At 41.5% G+C, this 19,379-nt stretch overlaps 2 protein-coding genes across 2 annotated transcripts in view; both read right to left on the bottom strand.

Moving 5' to 3' along the window:
• The window catches only part of LOC132261060 (potassium voltage-gated channel subfamily H member 6), a 38,556-nt gene extending 22,777 nt beyond the window's left edge, over nt 1-15,779 (bottom strand). The window contains exons 1-10 of the mRNA XM_059759584.1: nt 15,466-15,779; nt 10,632-10,964; nt 4,851-5,081; nt 4,529-4,663; nt 4,319-4,454; nt 3,326-3,479; nt 3,160-3,235; nt 2,091-2,189; nt 1,057-1,220; nt 922-993 (exon numbers count right to left, since the gene is read on the bottom strand). Of these exons, the coding sequence (XP_059615567.1) occupies nt 922-993; nt 1,057-1,220; nt 2,091-2,189; nt 3,160-3,235; nt 3,326-3,479; nt 4,319-4,454; nt 4,529-4,663; nt 4,851-5,081; nt 10,632-10,707 (1,143 nt within the window). The 5' untranslated portion in view covers nt 10,708-10,964; nt 15,466-15,779. The remainder of the gene's footprint in view (nt 1-921; nt 994-1,056; nt 1,221-2,090; nt 2,190-3,159; nt 3,236-3,325; nt 3,480-4,318; nt 4,455-4,528; nt 4,664-4,850; nt 5,082-10,631; nt 10,965-15,465) is intronic.
• A 709-nt stretch (nt 15,780-16,488) lies between these two features.
• Nucleotides 16,489-17,811, bottom strand: LOC132259375 (uncharacterized). The gene is made up of 4 exons (XM_059756982.1): nt 17,546-17,811; nt 17,304-17,482; nt 16,920-17,234; nt 16,489-16,857 (listed from the first exon to the last, which is right to left on the bottom strand). The coding sequence occupies exons 1-4, from the start codon at nt 17,655-17,657 to the stop codon at nt 16,693-16,695; spliced, it is 771 nt and encodes a 256-aa protein (XP_059612965.1). The 5' UTR covers nt 17,658-17,811; the 3' UTR covers nt 16,489-16,692.
• Nucleotides 17,812-19,379: the final 1,568 nt, after the last annotated feature.

Below are 19,379 nucleotides of genomic sequence, written 5' to 3' on the forward strand. Positions count from 1 at the left end.
TTTAACAGCTTTTCCATGCTTTCGGAAATATTTTTGGAGGGTAAAATCTCTGATTTACCCTTGGAATAATAGAAGATGCCTAAAATCATGCTTGAAATCATTGAACGGCTTCACTCTGGACTCTCTCCATGGGAGTTGCTAATAAAATTTTACGATATCAAAAAATTCCAGGGACACGAGATGACTTTATTCGGAAGTATTGGAATTTTAAACAATCTCAACACTGAAAACATCTTATTTTCAACGAAATAACTGCAAGCTCGAGATTCCCCGCGGTCGGGAGTTATTTTTCCCCGTGGAAATGAACTTTCCCGCCAACAGTTGCCAATTGTTGATGAAACAAGATTGTGGAGCTTTCTTTGGGCCACGATGTAAAAAAAATTGCCATCAACCCTCGAAGCACGCGCATAGTTCTTTGTCTAAAGCTTCGCCACCCTTCGCATTTTACTGGTATTTACTGGTTGGTAATTCTCATTTAATTTATTATCCTGCGGACTTGATGTGTTTCTGCGTCCGTTCCCAGGACTTTTTCATGCCACACATGTCGTCAAACCATTGCAACACTGTGTCCATTGGGGAGGGCATAAACTTGAGTTGCATAAGGGTGCAAAAAGCGTCGTGCCACCAAGCCCAAATGATTTACATCTGCCCACTCTATACGGTTTGAGTGAAAATTGCATGTGAATTTCCCATTTCCGCCCATTTATCTCTCCTTCACGGGAAGCCGTGTGTGACATGGAGGGAGGAAAAGGGAAAGTTTCACAGTGTTTATTATTGTTTTATGTGCACAGAATGGCGATTGTTCTCTATTTTGCACATGGCCAGAGATCAATTAAATTAGGAGATGAATTTGTGGGCAATTTTGCCAAATGAGCTCGTGTCAATTTGCCGCAAAATTTCCCAGATTATAATTCAACTCACCTGAGCCACCTTTTCGCCCATGTTTGGCGACGTGTGACGAGTTCCTTGGAAGTAATTGGCTGACCCATTGTCCTGCAGAAGGAAGAGAAAGAGGAAGAGTTAGACCGCTGATGAGTCCTCAAGAATCGCGCGTACCTTTATTCTGTCTGATTTCACGTCGGAAGGCACATTTGATAAGGATGAGCTCGAGCGAGGCTCGTGGCATGAGCTGTGCCGAAAGGATATCGCCTTGTAGCGCTGCAAGTCACTCTCGGACGAGACATAAGGAAAATATTGCCTCGATGAGTGTCCTGTGGTGCCTAAAAATCCATGAGAGAGAAACACTGTAGAGCATTTCTGCACACCAACCTTCCGCCAACATCGCTGTGTTTGGAGAATAAAAAAAGTTGACAATAGCCAGAAAGCTCATTCGAATAAACAATGACTAAAGAAAGCCAACACTTTGTGTGAGAACGAAGGAAAGGATAAATTTGAGAGAGAGAAAAAAAAGTCGATTTGGACATCTACGAAAATACAACACCGACCACTTACCTCGGCCTTTGTCAGTGATTTCTGAAGATGATTTTACCTCACTTCTCCAGGCTTTTGGAGGTGAGATTGCGAGACAGGATAGATAACTAGCACATTACACATTATCTACTACTGGATTTGTCTGGGGGAGAATCTCCCCAAGAGGCGCAGATTATTGTTAATTGTAATTGAGAATAGAAAACAAGAACTGAAACACTATAAAAGATACTGAGCTTTCGCAGAGAAATTGATAATTTTTCCGCTCTTTCTCCTCTGTATGCACGAGAATTTAGGGTTTTGAGCACCAGCAATGACGAATTGATTGGCCCAATCAATAGAATTATCATTCTCTGTGAATATGAAGTAGCGAGAAAGAAAACCATATTTTCGTGCCATTAGCAACTTTATAGGTGTCATAAAGAATAAAATTTATAGAGAGACCCTCCAAGTGTCAGGTGAGAAGTGAAGAATGAGAAAACGAAATACTATATATATTTATTGTGAGTGAAATCAAGGGGAAGCGTGAATGAAGAGGAAAAGAAAACCCAATATACTGGTGATAAATTTTTCTCTTCCACTAAGGAAAGTATAAATCAAAAGTGAGAAAAAGTGAAGTTTGTTTTCTGTTCTTCATAACTAACAGGGCAGTCATCACATACCTTTCATAAAGTCGTCGATTGTATGTGCTCGCTTCTGAATGAGGCCGCGACAGTTCTTTAGGTTACTTTCATAGACCTGGATTAGTTTTTGGTCAGGATCTAAATGACATACAATTGGCAAACACAAAAGAGGATTTTTTTCTTTTGACAATGATAAAGAATGCACACTCATTTAATCAATTCAATAAAAATTCACATAATTAAATTTCATGATCAGAAAAGTTGTGGTTCATTTCTTTTTTTTTATCTGTACAGAGAAATTGGGGATCAAAACTCACGGATCGACATTGTATTTCTTGTGGCACAAAAGCCTCGAATTAACCCATAAAACTCCGCCCAATATTGGGAAAATGAAAGTGACGCTCATCCAAATTGAATTTTCTGGGTAAATTGCTCAAGTTGGGAGCATCTCCGTGAGATTTGATCCCCAGCCTGGTGTTGATTATCAATTTTTCATTCTGGGTTACACAACAAAGGATTTCAATGGGGTGTGTGAAGGAAACACAAGAGATAATTGAACTGAAAGAGCTTGTATCAACTGAATAAATTATAAATTGTTCCTCTGATGGGGATTCACTTGTGGCTGTGTGTGCCCCCATTGTGAGATATATATCTTCTGGTAAAATGTTCGCGTCATGGCTCTCATGTGGCAGCTCGAAAGCTCTGTCACGAAAGCTCGAGGAGGGGCGCGAAAGTACACAAACAAGTGGCACTGCTCGGTTTGATTCTTGGCTTCTGTCCTGGCGCAGGAGCAAACGTGGCCAGGGTGTCTCACGAGGAGGGCGCACACAGCACACGTTCAGGCATCATCAGTTTACACATGTACCGGAGACAGAGACAGACAGAGAGAGAGAGAGAGTGAGAAAGAGTACAAAGAGTCGAAAGAAGTATACAAGTCTGGTAAGAGAGAAACAGAAGAGATAAACAACTAAACACTGGTAACATTTCTTGTTAAACACTGACAAGTTTCTTCATGTTAGAAAGGAAAGTCACATGTAAAAGTGGAACGCTTTCTCTAAATTCTGCACAGATGCAACACATTTCTTTTTGGGGAGGTGGAAAAACTTACACTTGGCCTGATGCTCAAAGTCCCAGCTCTTTGTCTGTCCCACATCGCTCTTATTTCGCGAGTCGGGTGTCACCCTCTGGAATGATATCGATTCAATCTGATAAATGGCTCTCTGTAGCCCGTGGCACGGCACTTTCACGCCACCCGTGCTCGCCTGATGACACACCTTCATGGGACTATCGACTTTGAGCTCCTCCAGCACCACCGACTCGCCGACCCTCTTGTCCGCCACTTCATTTGTCCTAATTAGCGTTGGGGTCGACATGGGACTCCACACCGACGTGCTCTCCGCCTTTGCCAGCTGCTCGGGCTGCGAAGCGCTGCAAAATGGTCCCCCATGAGCCACCCTCGCGCGTGAATCATAGTGATTTTCCACTCCCCGAGGCCTTGCACTCCATCCCCTTCGAGCTGTTTGCACTTAAAGCCAAGCGGAAGATAGTGTGACTGAAATCTGTACACCACTTTCTGACACTTCCACAGATTCTGTGCAAAAATTTCAGATACTTCTGAATGCCTTTCGAGGCATTTCCTATCGCTTTTATGACTCCTTCAACTGTTTCTTTGCACTAATTTCTAACTTATGACAATCTAATCCCGATTTCTGTCGTCTCAAAAAGTTAAAGCTCTTCAAATACTTAGATTTCAGATTGTAAAAACTAATCGAAGTGTCCTTAAATCGGTCTTAAATTAGTCACACAACCTAGAAAAACAATAAAATTGATTTTTTTTCTGAACAGAATAACTATGAAAATGTCTCAATTTTACCACTTCCAATTCCAAACACTTCCTTTAAAGCTGTACACCACTTCTGACCATAATATCCGCTCCTTGGTTTGCGCTTTAAGCGTCTTCTGGGTGAGAAACGTGGGGTGCGGCAGATAAAATGTATTTTGACCAATAACATGATGACCAGAAGGGTTTTAGTTTCTGAGATATTGGAATAAAAACTCTGCAACGCACACAGAACTTTCCCAAGCAAACAGAGTGTCTGTAAAAGTCATTGCAATTGTTTCTAAAACTTTTCCACCCCATTCCGGGGGTGCATTTCCACTGCCACACCCCATCAAATGAAAAGCCAATGACTTTGAAAAGAGCAGTGCAAACTGTCGAAAGTCGGCGGAGTGGCAATTATTCAGGGGGTGGAGCGAGATGTGCTTACTTCTCGTGGATTTCCTCCTCCTCCTGCGTAACATCCGACGGAGGCGTGAGGTAGCCGGCAAGCCTGAGACCCCGATCGCGGATGCCCATGCTGCCGAACTTGAGAGATTGCCTGAAGCTGGCACGTGCTCTGTCGACTGCGGGGTGGAGAGGTGAGCGTGAAAATGGGGTGGATTTGGGGGGCAGAACATGTGCAGGTATTCTTGCTTACATTTGCTAAAACGTGTTTCGAGAGATTCATTCTGCTGTGGCAATGTTAAGTCTTCGAAATTAATAATGTAGAGGGAAATATCGTCAGCCTCGGAACGGATTGGTGCAATTACTTCGGAGCAGAGAAATTTGGTTCCTGTTCATTTTCCATTCATGATGCGCCCGGTTGTATAGATACCCCAAAAGCGTCGTAATTACGGAGGCGAGGCCCGGCGTTGTGGGTGAAAATCCAATTTTGAGTTTTCTTCTTCGCTTTTGGCAATCATCATGAAAAATTGAGGTGGCACAGAGGGGTTGGTGGGGGTGTGGGGGGCGCAACTCACCGTTTTTCCGGTAGTAGAGTATCTCAAAGTGCTTCTCATAACCCTTCTGCAGGGCCTCCCGCACCAGATTCACAGCCAATTGCGATGTCATTGGTCCATGGAGAAATTCAGTGCTGGCCGATCGCTGCATCACCTCGGCCCTGGTGTAGCCGGTCATCTTGCAGAAGCCATCCGAACAGAAGATGATGTGATGGCTGTCCGGCAGGGCGTTCGCAACGAGAAAGCTCCGATCTGGGGGTGGGAAATGTGGAAATATTCTGCAATTACTATGTGCACTCTCGCGCGGTAATTTTCCCACGTGAATTCAACTGGACACATTCTGCACGCCGAAAATCATGCCCAATAACTTCGTGAATTATTCAAGGATATCGTACAATTTCACATGCAAATTCAAACACAATATTCTCCAGTACATGTCGAAAAAAAACACTTCCCCAAATATTTAATTCCCCCCCCCCTTTTCTATTTGAGTTTCCCAGTAGTTTTTTTTTATTTTGCTTCCTCTGCATCTGCCAAATTCATTCGTGTGAAGTGCCGTCCTTTATTTTACACAATATCGAAAATTTAATGGGGTTTCGAAAGGCAATAGATCGGCAACAATGATTGCATAGAGTTCAATTTCCCAATTACTAGTATTGACAATCTATTTCAGCTTATATGGAAAATTGCCATGCAAAAGCATAGCCTCGAAGAGATGTTTCTGATAACATAATTGACTTTTTAATCAACACCGGGACAATGTTTATTGCTGGCCCTTATTGTCGTGGAGCTTTCAATGCCAGCGCCGCAAATACATGTGTCTGTTTATATATTGTGCCTTTTCACTTTGCGGGAAAATTGAAGAGTATTATTTAGCGAGAAAATGTTCGCCTTCACAAATTTCCAAAGAGATTAATGGGTGAAATGCAAATTTTTCATGAAGAAAACATGGATAGACAAAATGAATTACCACAAAGTGCCTTTTAAAATGAATTGTTGTGCCAAGAGAAAATAAATTTTCTCTAATGTGTTGGACGTAATTTGCACCTTTTGCCTCTCTCTCATTGTAAATTTCTGTGACAGTGAACTTTAAGGTTCAACCCCGAACAACTTCCAACTGTGTGTCTGACTTTGCTGAGGAGATTAACAGAACAACCACACTGTTGGTGGCGTATTTATTATTCTATTTCTGAACATTGCACTGGAAAAACTTCGAGATTGGCAAGGATTCTCGGAAAATCTGTGTGCATTTTTCTCTTTCTCTCCAAATAACTTTATCCATTCAGTGTGGAATTCACTTCGCACTGTCTCTGAAATACAGTAATTTTCCCCGATTAAATGTAATGAAGTATTCTGTTAAAGTAAATTTTCCAATATTGAGCATTTGTCTGCGATGATGAAACGCGGATTCGGTGAAATCAAGGGGGAGATAATACGGCTAATACTTCCGTGGAGACTCACAAACACTTTCAGAACTTTGGCAGTGCTTAAAACATGCGTTTTCCTTAACTTTCCGAACTTCATAGATTTTTCCAACCGCCTTAAAGTGTCATAACCTCAAATTTAGGTCGTAAGAAGACAAGAAATTAGATTTTTTATTGAAGAAAATACTGTAAAAATACTCAAAGCATTGCGATTTCATTTAGTTTGAAAGAAGCTCTTAAACGTCTAACATTGCAAATATTCAATTACATCAACTTCTTAGCACTTCTGCTGATCTGTACACCACTTGTGACCAAAATATCTCCCCCTTGGGTAAAATAAACACGCGCAGCTCTTCGACACTTACGCATCAGTGGAATATTGAGTGGTGAAGTGTGGGTGATCAAGTTAATTCATGGATTTTAATGGAGTCCAATTGGAGCGGATGATAGGAAAAAGATGAGAACTATTGAGCCGAGTTGTGAATTGGCATTTCACAAATTGGATATAGAAGCAATAAGCAATTCCCAAACCACTTCAGCCACTCTGCTGGCCATGTAAAACAAACAAATGATTCCAATCAATTAAGCGATTATCGTTTCAACTCGGCGCTGTAAACATTTCCAATACGCCTCTCTCTCCGGAGGTGGCTGGCGAGATGGGCACTCTGTGGTGAAAATCAATCTTCTGTGGGCGTCACTCTGTGGCGATGAGACAATTCACTTTGTCTCGCCTGATGGGAAAGATGACAAATTATTACAGTTCGGAGGAGCAACAGGGCTCAATTAAATTGGGGCAGCAACAAGTGTCCCCTTTATTCTTCCATTTTTCCGCCCACTCTCAGCATCCATTGAGAAAAGTTTTTCGCGCCTAGACAGAAGTACAATACTCGCTCTGGGCGCTCCAAATGGGACATTGAAGTCATCCACGTGGCACATCTCACTTGCCTGTCTGCCAAAATAGCCCCATAATGACTCCCTGTTAGATAAGAATACAGAATTAACCTGTCCCAGTATCAAGAAAAGAAGTGCGCGTCTGAAGATGCTGCGAGAGGTGAGGAAGATCTGGGTGATTGGACTAAAAATATCTCCTTCGCAATTAACTCTCCCGGAGGAGGAGGAGGAGGAGGAGGAGGAGGAGGAGGAGGAGGAGGAGGAGGAGGAGGAGGAGAAACATATGTACGACATTATGAATGAGGCTGCAAGACAATCTCAAAGAGGGAAAATTATGGATATAAGAAATTTATTTACATCCATGCAGTAAAGTGTACTTTTCCCCCCAATTTCCATGCTCTCTCTTTCTCCCTCTCTCTTTGAAATGCCAGACAAATTTACCGCCGCAGCAATTCATCTAGTGTAACAACTATTGTTGGAATTGAGCACATTATTATTGCTATTGGCGCAATAAAAATGACCATTTAGAGGTGCTTGAAAAGCTCAAGACTCTCGGACGATGAAAACAGATGACCGATTTGCATGAAATGCAGCGCAATTTATTTCAATGTTCTCTTGTGCGCGGTTTGTTTCATTAAATTGTACGCTATATGAAAACTGTGCTTCTCAAAAGTGGAACAAATACGGTCACCCAACTCTCTTGGTGCCATAAATTGTATGCTCAAATGAATTGAAAAGCAGCATTATATTCGCTCACGCTCTAATCATTAGATTAATTCAATTGTGTCAAGCGAAAAGGGACATTTTGTGAACTGATAAAGATAAGCCAGTTAGAGTTTCGAATGTTATACTATAAGATGACAATCGTGTTAAAGGAAAATTTATTGCTGGCTTTTTTGCATTTCGCGTTTAAATTAATTAGTGCTAAATTCGTCAGCAAAATTATTCGTTCATTTGCCAAAAAATGCTTCTCTCGTGCCACCGTTCTGCGTTCTGCCTTTTTTAATGGGGTTTCTCGGTCAATGAAAGTGGCATTTTTCTTCCTTTTTCGCCACACTTTCCTTCCCGCCAATTTTACAAACGGCAACTACACGAAAAAGTGACTCAAATTTAACTGCATAATTACCATATTGAGTCACCTCTCGAGCTGTGTTTGCAATACATTTGATTAAAAAAATGCAATTGTATGTAATTTTCAGGGTCGCGTGATGATGAGAAAATATATATTATAAATTCTTCACCCTATATTTGTTACATAACACCAAATCCCACTTTTCACGTGAAGCTTTCACGTGACGTGGAGGAAAAACTTTCGCTGCACAAAGGGGGAAAGCTTCTGTCTGTTGAATGTTGAGCGAAGCGCCACTGTAAAAACATTGCCTGACCAGTGCAGACATGAAGAGGAAACTGCCACGATCGGTTAATCAATAATTCTGTCACGAAAACTTGACTTTTTTCACTCACTTTTGCAGTTAAAAGAGGCAATTGTTTGTGCCCATTCTTCACCACATTCTCTGAGCTTTTTCACTCTCCTTCAGGAGCTACAAATGACTGGGAAATGTTCTGTCTCTGGCGGGGAAAATTCATTGTCCAAGGGCGTAGCAATGAACACAATTGCGGCGGTGTAGTTAATAATCCAATTTCCCGGAGGGCAGATTCCTCAATTTTCCATAATCACTGGCATTAATGTACTATACTATGAGTCCTTACAGAATACACAATTGAGAGGCATTTAATTGAAGACCCCACGAACACAATGCTCTCTCTATGGGAAATAGAACTGCATTTCTCATAGGAAGCGTAAATCAATAAATTCACATCCTTCATGGAAATGGGGTGGATTTTGTTTTATTATAATAAATTCCATTTATTCCTCCCTCAATTACTTCCTTTTTACTTATTCACGCTCATATTCAATATTGATGTACATTTAATATAAATTTACTACACCAACTTTAATACTATATTTTATGGACTCTGGGTTATACAATCATTTTGAAAATAGAGTCAAAAGGCAAGAATTGGCAAATTCATCAATGTCGTAAATGGGTTAAGAGTTGTGAAAAGGAATTCTGCGAAGCTTTAATCTTTGCAACATTGTTCTTATAACATAGTGATTGAATGAAATGCTGCGGAGTATAAATAAGTTGAAAATTGGCAGACATTTCTGTATGGTTTAAATGCTAAAAAAGACTTTGATTTATGTCTTGAATAATAATAATGATGTTTAATAAACCATACGCTTTTTACATGATAATTTTTGCGTCTCTCTGCAATATTCATGTCCTGTTTTAGTCATAGGAACTAATAATAAAAAATAGTTCTTTCGGGACAATCGGATTTGATCACAGCAAAGTGATTAAAGATTCAACTCATGTTGGGCAAAGTATAACAAAAAAATGCTGCAGTTATTAAATAAATAAAAATGTCACAATCACAAAACGAATAAGTCAACAGTGCTCTTTGTCAGTGAATTATTCGTCCAGCGTGGATTTATTAAGAGGAAAAATATTCACAAATAGTGCCTCGATAAATAAACAATATGCTAAAATGGGGAATTTCAATTTATTCACATGCCATTGACAATTATTTCACCCAGTGGAGTATATTTTACTTCCGCCCAGAAAAATGCCATCAATAGGAAAAGGGTTAGACTGGGTGTTGACCCACCCTCGGTGTTTCTGTGGAGGGAAAAAATAGAACTTCCTGTGCACAAAGGGGTTTTCGTTCTTGTAAATTATTTTCTATGGGTTTTTGATTAATTTCACCCTCGTGAATCAGGACATTTTCAGCGCAATTGGCGGATATTGGAAAACGATGAGAGACAGAAGGAGGAAATAATTAACCCCCAGCAGAATATGCGGGGGAGGAAAAAGGAATTTTGCAAGACTCTTTCTCTCTCACTTGAGTGTTTATTTGCCAAAAGTCTCACAAATGTCAGAACATTTCTGAATACATAATGAAAATGGGCCACTTTTCCACCTGATTTTTCACTCTGAGTGGCATTTGTGTGGCTTTACGGCAAAAGTCTCCCAACACAAGAGTGTATTTCGCTGAAAATTGCTTAGGCTAATAAACAAGCCGCGTCCAAGAAGTGAGTCACAAAAAGAACCCCACGACAAGGCATTCCGCCACTCTCTTTATAGGTCTCCAGACTGCGCCAAGAGAACGCGGATTTCCATAAATTCACGTGCGTGTTGCAAATTACCGCCGCGACTTTATAATAATTTACAGGGGAGCGTAATTCTCAAAGTTAATTGTAAAACTTTTGCCAATCGATACCCACGAGGAGGACATTTGAATGCACGGGCGAAATGCTTTTCTGTGTCACATTGGGTGGCGCTTAAATTTCAACTTTTCGCCTCTCCCACAACTTAGGGAATTGCCAGGAAGTCGCGATGTACTGCAAAGTGACTCCATCCGTTCGGGAATCATAATTAATTGCATTGCCGCGGAGGCGCGGCGTTCACAAAGGAAGCATACTTACTATGTGTATCAAATTTCCGAATGATGGTCTCAATGAGGGTGGTCTTGGGGGCGACATGGCCTCGTCTCACTGGCATATTGAACGAGGACTGGAACTATCCGATAGTAGAATCACTGGAATCCACTGTTGCTGGATCCGGTCGCTTTAGAACTTGTACGAAAGGCGTCACGGCAAGGCAAATAAAACTTGCAGTATCCACTACACAGCTAGGCTATTTAGTACACTTGAGAAGCACCATCTTTCCACTGTGATATATTATTTTATCTTACTAAATATAATTCTAGGGTCTCTTTAGTTTCACCTCATCATATTTCCAAGCTCTCTCTTCAGAACCTGTCAATGTTAAATTGATTTTTCTTCGTTAATGTAAAGTGCAGAGCAAGGATTGATGGAACTCAGCTCTACGTGCTCTTTAGGTTCTACAATAGGGTAATGAGGTTGATGGGAGGAACAGACGATATGAAATTGTTTAATGGATTGCGAACACCACTGGCGGTAGACAAAGAACAACATCTCCAAGGGATGGAATATCATGCTAAGAGAGAAGAGCTTTCACCAGGCGCCTCCACTTAATCTCCTGCTTTTTCTGCATAACTTCTATATGGAGAGTTATTGAATAGTTCAACTGCATCAGTCCCTCTTCTCGCAATAAGCGAGCAAAAAGGATGTATGGCGCCAAGGATACAATACTCAACACAATGCTCATGTGTTTTCTCACAATTATATTTATATGTATAGAAGAAATGGTTTCAATTTAAACTCTGTGATTCCTTCTGGATTTTATTAGTATTGTAAGGAAAATAAAAAATATTGACACTTCACAGAACTAATACAATTTGTAGAGACGGACAATAAAATTAATAGTAGCAGAAACTATTTCCAATTGGCCACTTCCCAAAAAAAAACTGTGTGTTATCACGATAATTTTATCAGCAATTTCAAGTTTAGACTTCCGTTCTGTATTGCGTTCCAACTGTCAAATTCTACTCTTCCGCAAACTCATATATTTTGAACGATGTTGGATATAAAATTGACTCGAGAAATGTTCGTTGGTGAAGCGAAACGTGCATTCCTACTACCTTTCAAGGGATTTAGCTCGTCAGGCTCTGTTCATGCAGCTATCGAAGACAGCGAGAACAGCGAGTGTGATTGAATTTCCAATTTAGCGTCACCCAAGAAAGTTCATGTCTGGCGAAATGGGGAAAATTGAATTGATGACAACATCATCAGATCAAAAGGCGCGCCTTAGCGAGAGAGTAAGCAAATAAAGGTCCTGCCAACCGAAAACAGACCACCGATGCCAACGACTTGTATTCCTGCAAACATCAATCACTTCTGCCGTTTGTGTTTTTTCGATGGTGAGAACTTGAGAATTATCGTATAGTGATAAACAGGCAGTAATTCTGTTGGACGACTCCGAGGGCGACGAGTGAGGATGATTAAACGTAAAAAATATGGGCGAGTTGTGTCTGTTGGAGATTATCTTTTTTCGATGATGCGAGAAAAAGTATATCAAAATTACCATGACCTCAAAATTGACGGAATGAATTCTTGGCACGGCGCCATCGACAGCTGAGCCATCAGTCCAATGCCTGGTGAACTCCTCTCTCAGCACAGCTCAATGAGAATTGCGGCTCTTCGGGCTTTCTGACGATGAGAAGATTCTGTCAATGCTTCGCCGTCACTTGAATGAGTCACAGGTCTTTAATCACCCTCAGCCCAATGCGCACTGAAGAGGTCAGAGAAAGCTCCCTGACTCACGAGGAGGCAAAATTCAATCTGGCTCCGGACTGAGTAAATAAATTCCAGGGAAGACAATCTGCTGCCGAAGCGAAAGTTTCTCCCTGTCTATCAGTGGAATTCTGTGAATTCACAGCACATGTGGAGTGAATTTTCTCCGCATATAAACCACAATATCTCTCTCACTCTCCAAAGACACATGGAGGAGGTCAAAGTCTCGCAAGGGTTTCAACAGAAGCGACAGCTGAACATTCAATATACACTTCTAAGTCTAAACATTGAGAGTCAGAGTTTCGGGTGCGGCGAGGAGAAAAGGGACGAAAACTTCCTCGTGATTCCGTCCCAATATCACTCACGGCGATAGAGATACTCCAAGCACACACCAAGGATATCGAAAAGTCATTTGGAAAAGGCACTCAAGTGAAGAGTCAACAAATATGAAAATTGAATTTTGGGGGAAAGTCATGAAAGTGTTCTCCAGGAAGACACGTTATTAAATTCCCGACTTCAAACATTATTTGGCACGATCAGAAGTCATAGAGATAAAGCCTCAATAAAGAGCTTCTTCCTGTAAGTAATTCAACACAATCGCTCTCCAAAGTGCACTTTTGTTGCTTATTCTTTGGATTCTCAAATGTGGATTTTTTCTTCAATATTCATGCAATACAAACCATTTTATTCTATGAATATTAATGTATTTTTTACCAAGGTTAGAATCTCTCGGGAGACTTTTGTGGGTGAAAAATCCAATTTGGAAAAAGGGATAAAAGTGTCAGAATCATTTGTTAAACTAGAGACATTTGCTCAACATCCTTTTGTCCAAACAGAATTATTTAAGCTATCTATTCTAGAGTTTCCGACTGAGTCATTAGGTTGTCTTGCAGAAGTGGAGTAATTTATGAACTGACGCTGAATTCTCTTTGAACTCTGTTGCTCTCTTTGGATGTTGAGAGCAAATTCCGGGGTAAATGGCGTGTGGGATTAAAGTGAGGCAACAGCATTTCCACAAAGGCGCGCTCTTCGTGGGATTCGGCGGTTGTGCTGGTGAATCGAAGCGTGTAGCTGAAAGTGCATGGATCCCCGGTGGATTCTTGACCTATACCACGTTCGTAGTTGTTATTGTGCTGAAGAGTCTCCACTTGGAATCAATATTTATGAAGGGAGAGGCCTCGACAAATAGACATTTCATCATTTGAGAATGTCTTTCCTATGCAGAGAAAAGTCCTCATTTCGTGTTTGGCGGTGGGAAACAAAGAGAGATGCGACATGTGGAAGATTTTCTGAGCCGGGAAAATCCCAAACATTCACGTATTGATTTGCTCGTTAAAAGGCTCGTATACAACACCCCAGAAAGTATATAAAATGTAAGACGTCGTGTGTACATAAAACACATGTAAAGTTAGTGGAGAATTTATTGTTTTTGCCTAACACTCCTTCCACTCCTGGCCCAACACCATTTTCCCTCTTGTGTGCAATATTATATTTATACTCCGGAGTGTGTTCGGGACGAGAAAACCGGAGGGATATGCGAGAAAGACAACTTTTTATTTCACTCTCTCTCTCTCTTTCTTGTGAAATTTTTCCCACTCTGAAAAAGGAAGCATGGCTCTATAAAGTACGGCCAAAAGCCGCACTAAATTCCGCTCCACAATTCCCTATACGCCGCTCTTTTACTGCACTTCCTCTTGTGCACTTAATGAAATGGAAAAATGAACTTTTCATCATAATGGCAGAGAAAAAGGGCGCATTTTACCCATCATTTCATTTGATCTGGCCATAGAACCATCAAGAACTGTTGGCAGTTCAACAACAACCGCTCTGCAGAGGAGATATTTTAATGACGAAGAGAGGAAATGCCAAAGAGCCAGGAAAATGTCAAAAAATCAGCAACTCATTCACAAAAGAGACACTCTGAATTGGTCTAATAACCAGAGGCAATTCTCTCAAAAACTGTATGTTTTCCTTAATTAAACCCACACATTTGAGAGAATTTATATAAAACTGGGTGTTTTCAATTAATTCAATTCCACGGAATAATCAGAACATTTCAGCGGCAAAGGGAAGATTTCTTCCAAAATACATTCGCTAGGCTGTGAAAGCTCAACGTGGCGAGATTAGAGTTGGGAATTTCACCCTCCTCCGCAAGTCTCGATGGCCAGAAAATCTGCAACAAACACTCAAGCCGACCTATTAATACGCCCCAAGAGCGACATTCGCCGTGGGAATGGAGTGCAAAAAAGCCAGAAATAATTAGCGACAGGTGTAAATTCATGTCGGGAGATCTCAGTGTGAGACCCACCCAAATGGAGTTGGGTAAGAGTTTGATTCGCGAGAGTGTTGTCTTATATAAACAAGATGATTTTCGTGTAAACAGAGAATATCGGCGGAGGGAGTTTATGAGTGTTTGGCGTAAATTGGCGCACCGTGTACGAAGGACTTATTGAATGTAGGTGAATCTTCGCACGCAGGTGAATATTACATGGCACACAACAGGGAAAAGGTCAAATATAATTTTGTTTCTTTTCTTTTCCGCACTCCTTCGGCGGGGCCTTTTTTTCTTCACTATTCAAACAACTTTTTCGTCACGGGTGAACTTCTTTTTCTTGTGTATGTCTGTCGCTATAGAAGACGTGGCGCAAGCAAGAAAAAAAAGGAGCTGAGAAAAAGACGTGGAATATTTTTGCGGCGTCATAGGAGAAGTATTGAGCCAATTTCTCTCCTCGCAGTTCACATTAAAATGTCACATGAAAGGCAAAAACACACGGAGGGAGAAATTCGATTCGCATTGGTGACAATAAATAAATTAACGTCTCAATCCAATGGCAGGATTCATGATCCACCCACAGCAGATGGAGAGGCACATAGTGGCTGAATAGAAAGTTTTGGCAAATATTTGCCTATGTTATTATTGTATGACTTTTAAACCTCGCAATTTCGGTTCGCTGGAAGAGCTTTTGTGTGAAATCTACCGACATTAATCACCACATCAGAGAACTTTGAAAGATTTCTAGGTAATAGAGCGCCTATTGTGCCACAATAAAGGGTAGCAATGCGGGTGAAAGCGCTGGGTGTAAAATATACAGCTCAGAAACACCTCAAATATTTTGATGGTGATCTATAAATTATGTTCACTATCGACACCCATAAATTCCGATGGATGTCAAAAACTGCACTTCCCACACACAATACACACGCACACACTATATTTTTCAATATCACTACTATATAATGAAACTAATCCGGGGGGACAATAAAGGACAGTCGGGCGAAAGTCGTCCCAGAAAACTGAACAAACTCAGGATGTCACAAAACAACAATCACAGAAGCATCACTTCGCGAGTGAGAATGCACTTAGATGTGTGATAAGGTGATAAAAAATTCACGCTCGTGCAACATGTCCATTTCCCATTCAGCGACTCGACATCGACTGAAGCAACTTACACCGGGAAATCCAACGTCTACTGATGGCTGCGTCGGGACGTGGCGTCGTGTCTCGTTCGGTCGGCTTTTCCTCTCTCACGACCACTGGCATAGTGTGGAGAAGCCTTGCGAGGAAAGCCCGTCACTGAGAGACGCATGGAGAGCGGGCGAGAGAACACGTGGGGAAAGTGTGAGGAAAAGCCGTATTATTTTAATACGTCATGGTCTTGAGGAAAATTGTGCCAAAAATCGTGAAATAGCAGCGAATGGTGATAAATTACGTGGCTTCGCCCAATAAACTACACCATGATGTTGAGCAGACGCCGATTGATTTGTGTTGCAGTGAATTTGAGGCAAGTGGAGACGCCTGGTGAAAGCTCACATGCTGAATATTCTTCAAGCATTTTGTGTACACAAACCTGCATTTTTAATGACGTAAGATTATTTGTTGAAGGAAATGCTATTAAAAATGAATAAAAGGACACATGGAAAATCTCTAAGTCTTCTTCTAAATGCACAAGACAAACAATGCATCACTTTTCAGCTGAGAAACTAATCTTCGCACAATTTCTACGCCATTCTTTACGCATTTAAATACCAGATGAGGGTTGACCTGCAGCTGAGTCATAAATTTTTCCACTGGCATGAATACGATGAAAAGAAAGACACACGACTGTTAGTAACTAAGAGGATGGGATAATCCGTCCAACTGCTTTTATTTCTGCACCAGTGTTTTTTCTTTCTTTAAAAAAAAATAGTCATCACTGCATCACAGTACAATAATCACATTTCTGAGCACAAGCGAGCCACTGCAAAAAAGGCATGAAACCCGAAAAAAAGCCACCCATAGAGATAAAGGCAGGGAGAATAATTTATATTGAAGTGATTGAAATAGACCAAATCAGAGCAGCTTAATCTTACTAAGTGACTTATCAGTGAGGTTCAAGTAGCACGTCTTGTTTCGCATCCGACTCAATCTGGTGTGCGTCCTGTCCGGCAACACGGGCATCTGTGGCATGAACTTTGCGAGGGACTTTGATCTCAGAATGGACGTCCTGGCGGAAATCTGCAGAAGGGAGATTCAAGCATGAGTGGCTGAGTGTGAAGTCTTTTGGGTGAAACACTCACCAGGAGGAGGAGACTTCCAATGAGTGCGACGCAGGAGAGCAGGAAGATGAGTCCTGGCGGGATTTGGGATGCTCTCAGCAGGAGGATGAGAGTCAAGAACTCAAGGCAGGCAAGTGCAGCTCCACCATAAATCATGCTCCGCAGCTGAGGGGTGGCTTTGGTGTCTCTTGGCTCGGATTGTGATGTGGTGTGTGGCAAAAAGTGTTTCAACTTGGCATCCTCGGCAGGCTGGGGCGCCCCCTGAGGCGGCCTCCTCAATAATTCATCCGCACCCTCGGCACTCCACTGCGGGAGCAGCCAATTGACGAGGACACACTGAATGGGGGTAAGTCACCTCATTAGGGAGGAAATGCACGAGACTCCACTGCTTCGCCAAATACTCACGTCGGGAATCCGGAGGTTGAGGTGCTTCGCGAAGGAGTCGAGAATCCATAAAACAACCGCACAGATGAGCTTGAAGGCTTGAGTTGAGAGAGTGGCGTAGGTTTTCTGCAGAACCTCCCTTGAGTAGTTAATGAGCTTCTCCAGGTGCGTCCGAAGAGCCTCCTTTTTGAATTTCGAACCTATAAATCAAGTCAATATGCTAATTTCGACCATTCGTCTTCCGCCCCCGTGAATCCACTGACCTGCAACTTGAAATTGCAGAACTGCAGAGCACTTTAGACGCTGGAAGGAAGTTGATCTCTTGATGGGGATCTTCTTCTCAAAGGTAGGAAATTTATCCTGCACTGAAGACATCCTGTTTGCCACACTTTTATTGTATTCAATTGATAAAATCCCGCAACGGAAAAATCACAATATCATCCTCCGAAGGCGGATTTGATGAGTTGAGAAGCCACACAGAGCTCAACTTTCACGGTCGAGAGATGAGATTCAACTGAAGCCCGACAGAATCCGACAGACACTGATATCTGTTGAAATATAGACTTTTAATTTCAACATTATCACTTTTCTTTTATGACTTTATGTCCAAGCTTAAAAAAGGCGACGTGAAGAAAGCAATTTACAAAAAATGACCTTATCAGCGAAATGGTTAATGTGATTTCTAGCTTGCTATGCTATAATTTAATTACTCCGACTGTGGCTCAATGGAAATCTTACACAACATCTCGCTGCGATTTATTAAGAAAATCTCGCTCTTCTTTCTTTTTCTAGAGATGCAATTAATTTATGGAATAAACTGATGAGAATCTTGTGTAATTTTAGACTGAATTACAATATTTAATTTTATGAAAATTTATACGTTTTGCTTGAGTTGTTAATTATGTTTCCTTTTCCAATTTATTGGAACTTTTGCATCGTTTGCAAGACAGGCGACAGATGAAAAGCACGCCGAAGTGAAACTTTAATTGTTTATTTTCTCTCTTGCTGTCCTGCCACACCTCCTGACGTTCTCTCCCTTCTTTAGAGACAGTCTGAAGACATGTTTGTCCAAAAAACAGATAATAGCACATCTTCAGGGTAATCGCTGACCCAAAAATGATAAGTTCTTGACCTCGTGACGAGCTTGCATCCCATGTTTCGCGGCAAAAGGCGCCCCGAAAACAACAATTCTTCACGCCGAGTACATTAATCCTCGCGTAAAAACAGCCTGACAGATTTAAATCGCTGGGTTTGCTGAAATAAAACAGATTGATGTAGAAAATATTTGCTATAGATTGAATTATCATGGTCACATCACGTGCCCGAGCATTCGTCTGCAGCGAGTCTCATTTTATGTTTCATCTGTGGAGAATTGAGAGATAAGATCCGCGCTTGATTGCAATATTCCGCCGAGTCTGGGAAATCAGTGACAGAGTTCAAACACTGATAAAGCCCCACTTCAAGGGTGAGGAAATCTACTAGAGAACTGTACGCTTTCCCCTCAATGGAATTCTGCACGGAGAGTCGATAAAATCAGAATTTGATAATGGCCAATCAATGTGCCACACATTTTCCTGTTGGCGGAAGTCCCAGTTTCCCACCTTCATCCGGTGTATGCTGATAAATCCTTTCTCTGCAAAGTCAAAAGTTGCAACCCAAACATTACAACTCAACTCCTGGTGGACGGAAATAAAGCAACACGATGAACTTGAGAGCCGCAATTGCGACTCTTTGCATCCCAATTGCCTGGCAAAAAAAACATTGAATGCTCTTGAGAGCGAATTGTGGCAGTGAAAGGGGATTTTTTAAGCGCAGAAAGAGCGACAAAAAGTAACCATTACATAAACCATGATAGAGAGTGTTGCCAAGCAAAACGCTTCCCTTTCGCTCTGTGCCGCGATTTCGCGCGTGAACTCTCGCCCCCGCCATGCACTACCGGCATGGGTGAATCATGATGAGTGATACAATGTGTGGGAATTGGCTACTAGGGCATGCTTAGGCCGAATTCCATGCGGAATTCTTTATGTTTATTGTTTTGACTAGCGATAAACCGACTGACTCTGCGCTTGAGATTGGCAAACTTTTTGCACTGTCTAT

This window comes from Phlebotomus argentipes, unplaced genomic scaffold (genome assembly GCF_947086385.1).
Source record: "Phlebotomus argentipes unplaced genomic scaffold, Phlebotomus argentipes genome assembly scaffold_18, whole genome shotgun sequence".
In the NCBI taxonomy this organism is placed as follows: domain Eukaryota; kingdom Metazoa; phylum Arthropoda; class Insecta; order Diptera; family Psychodidae; genus Phlebotomus; species Phlebotomus argentipes.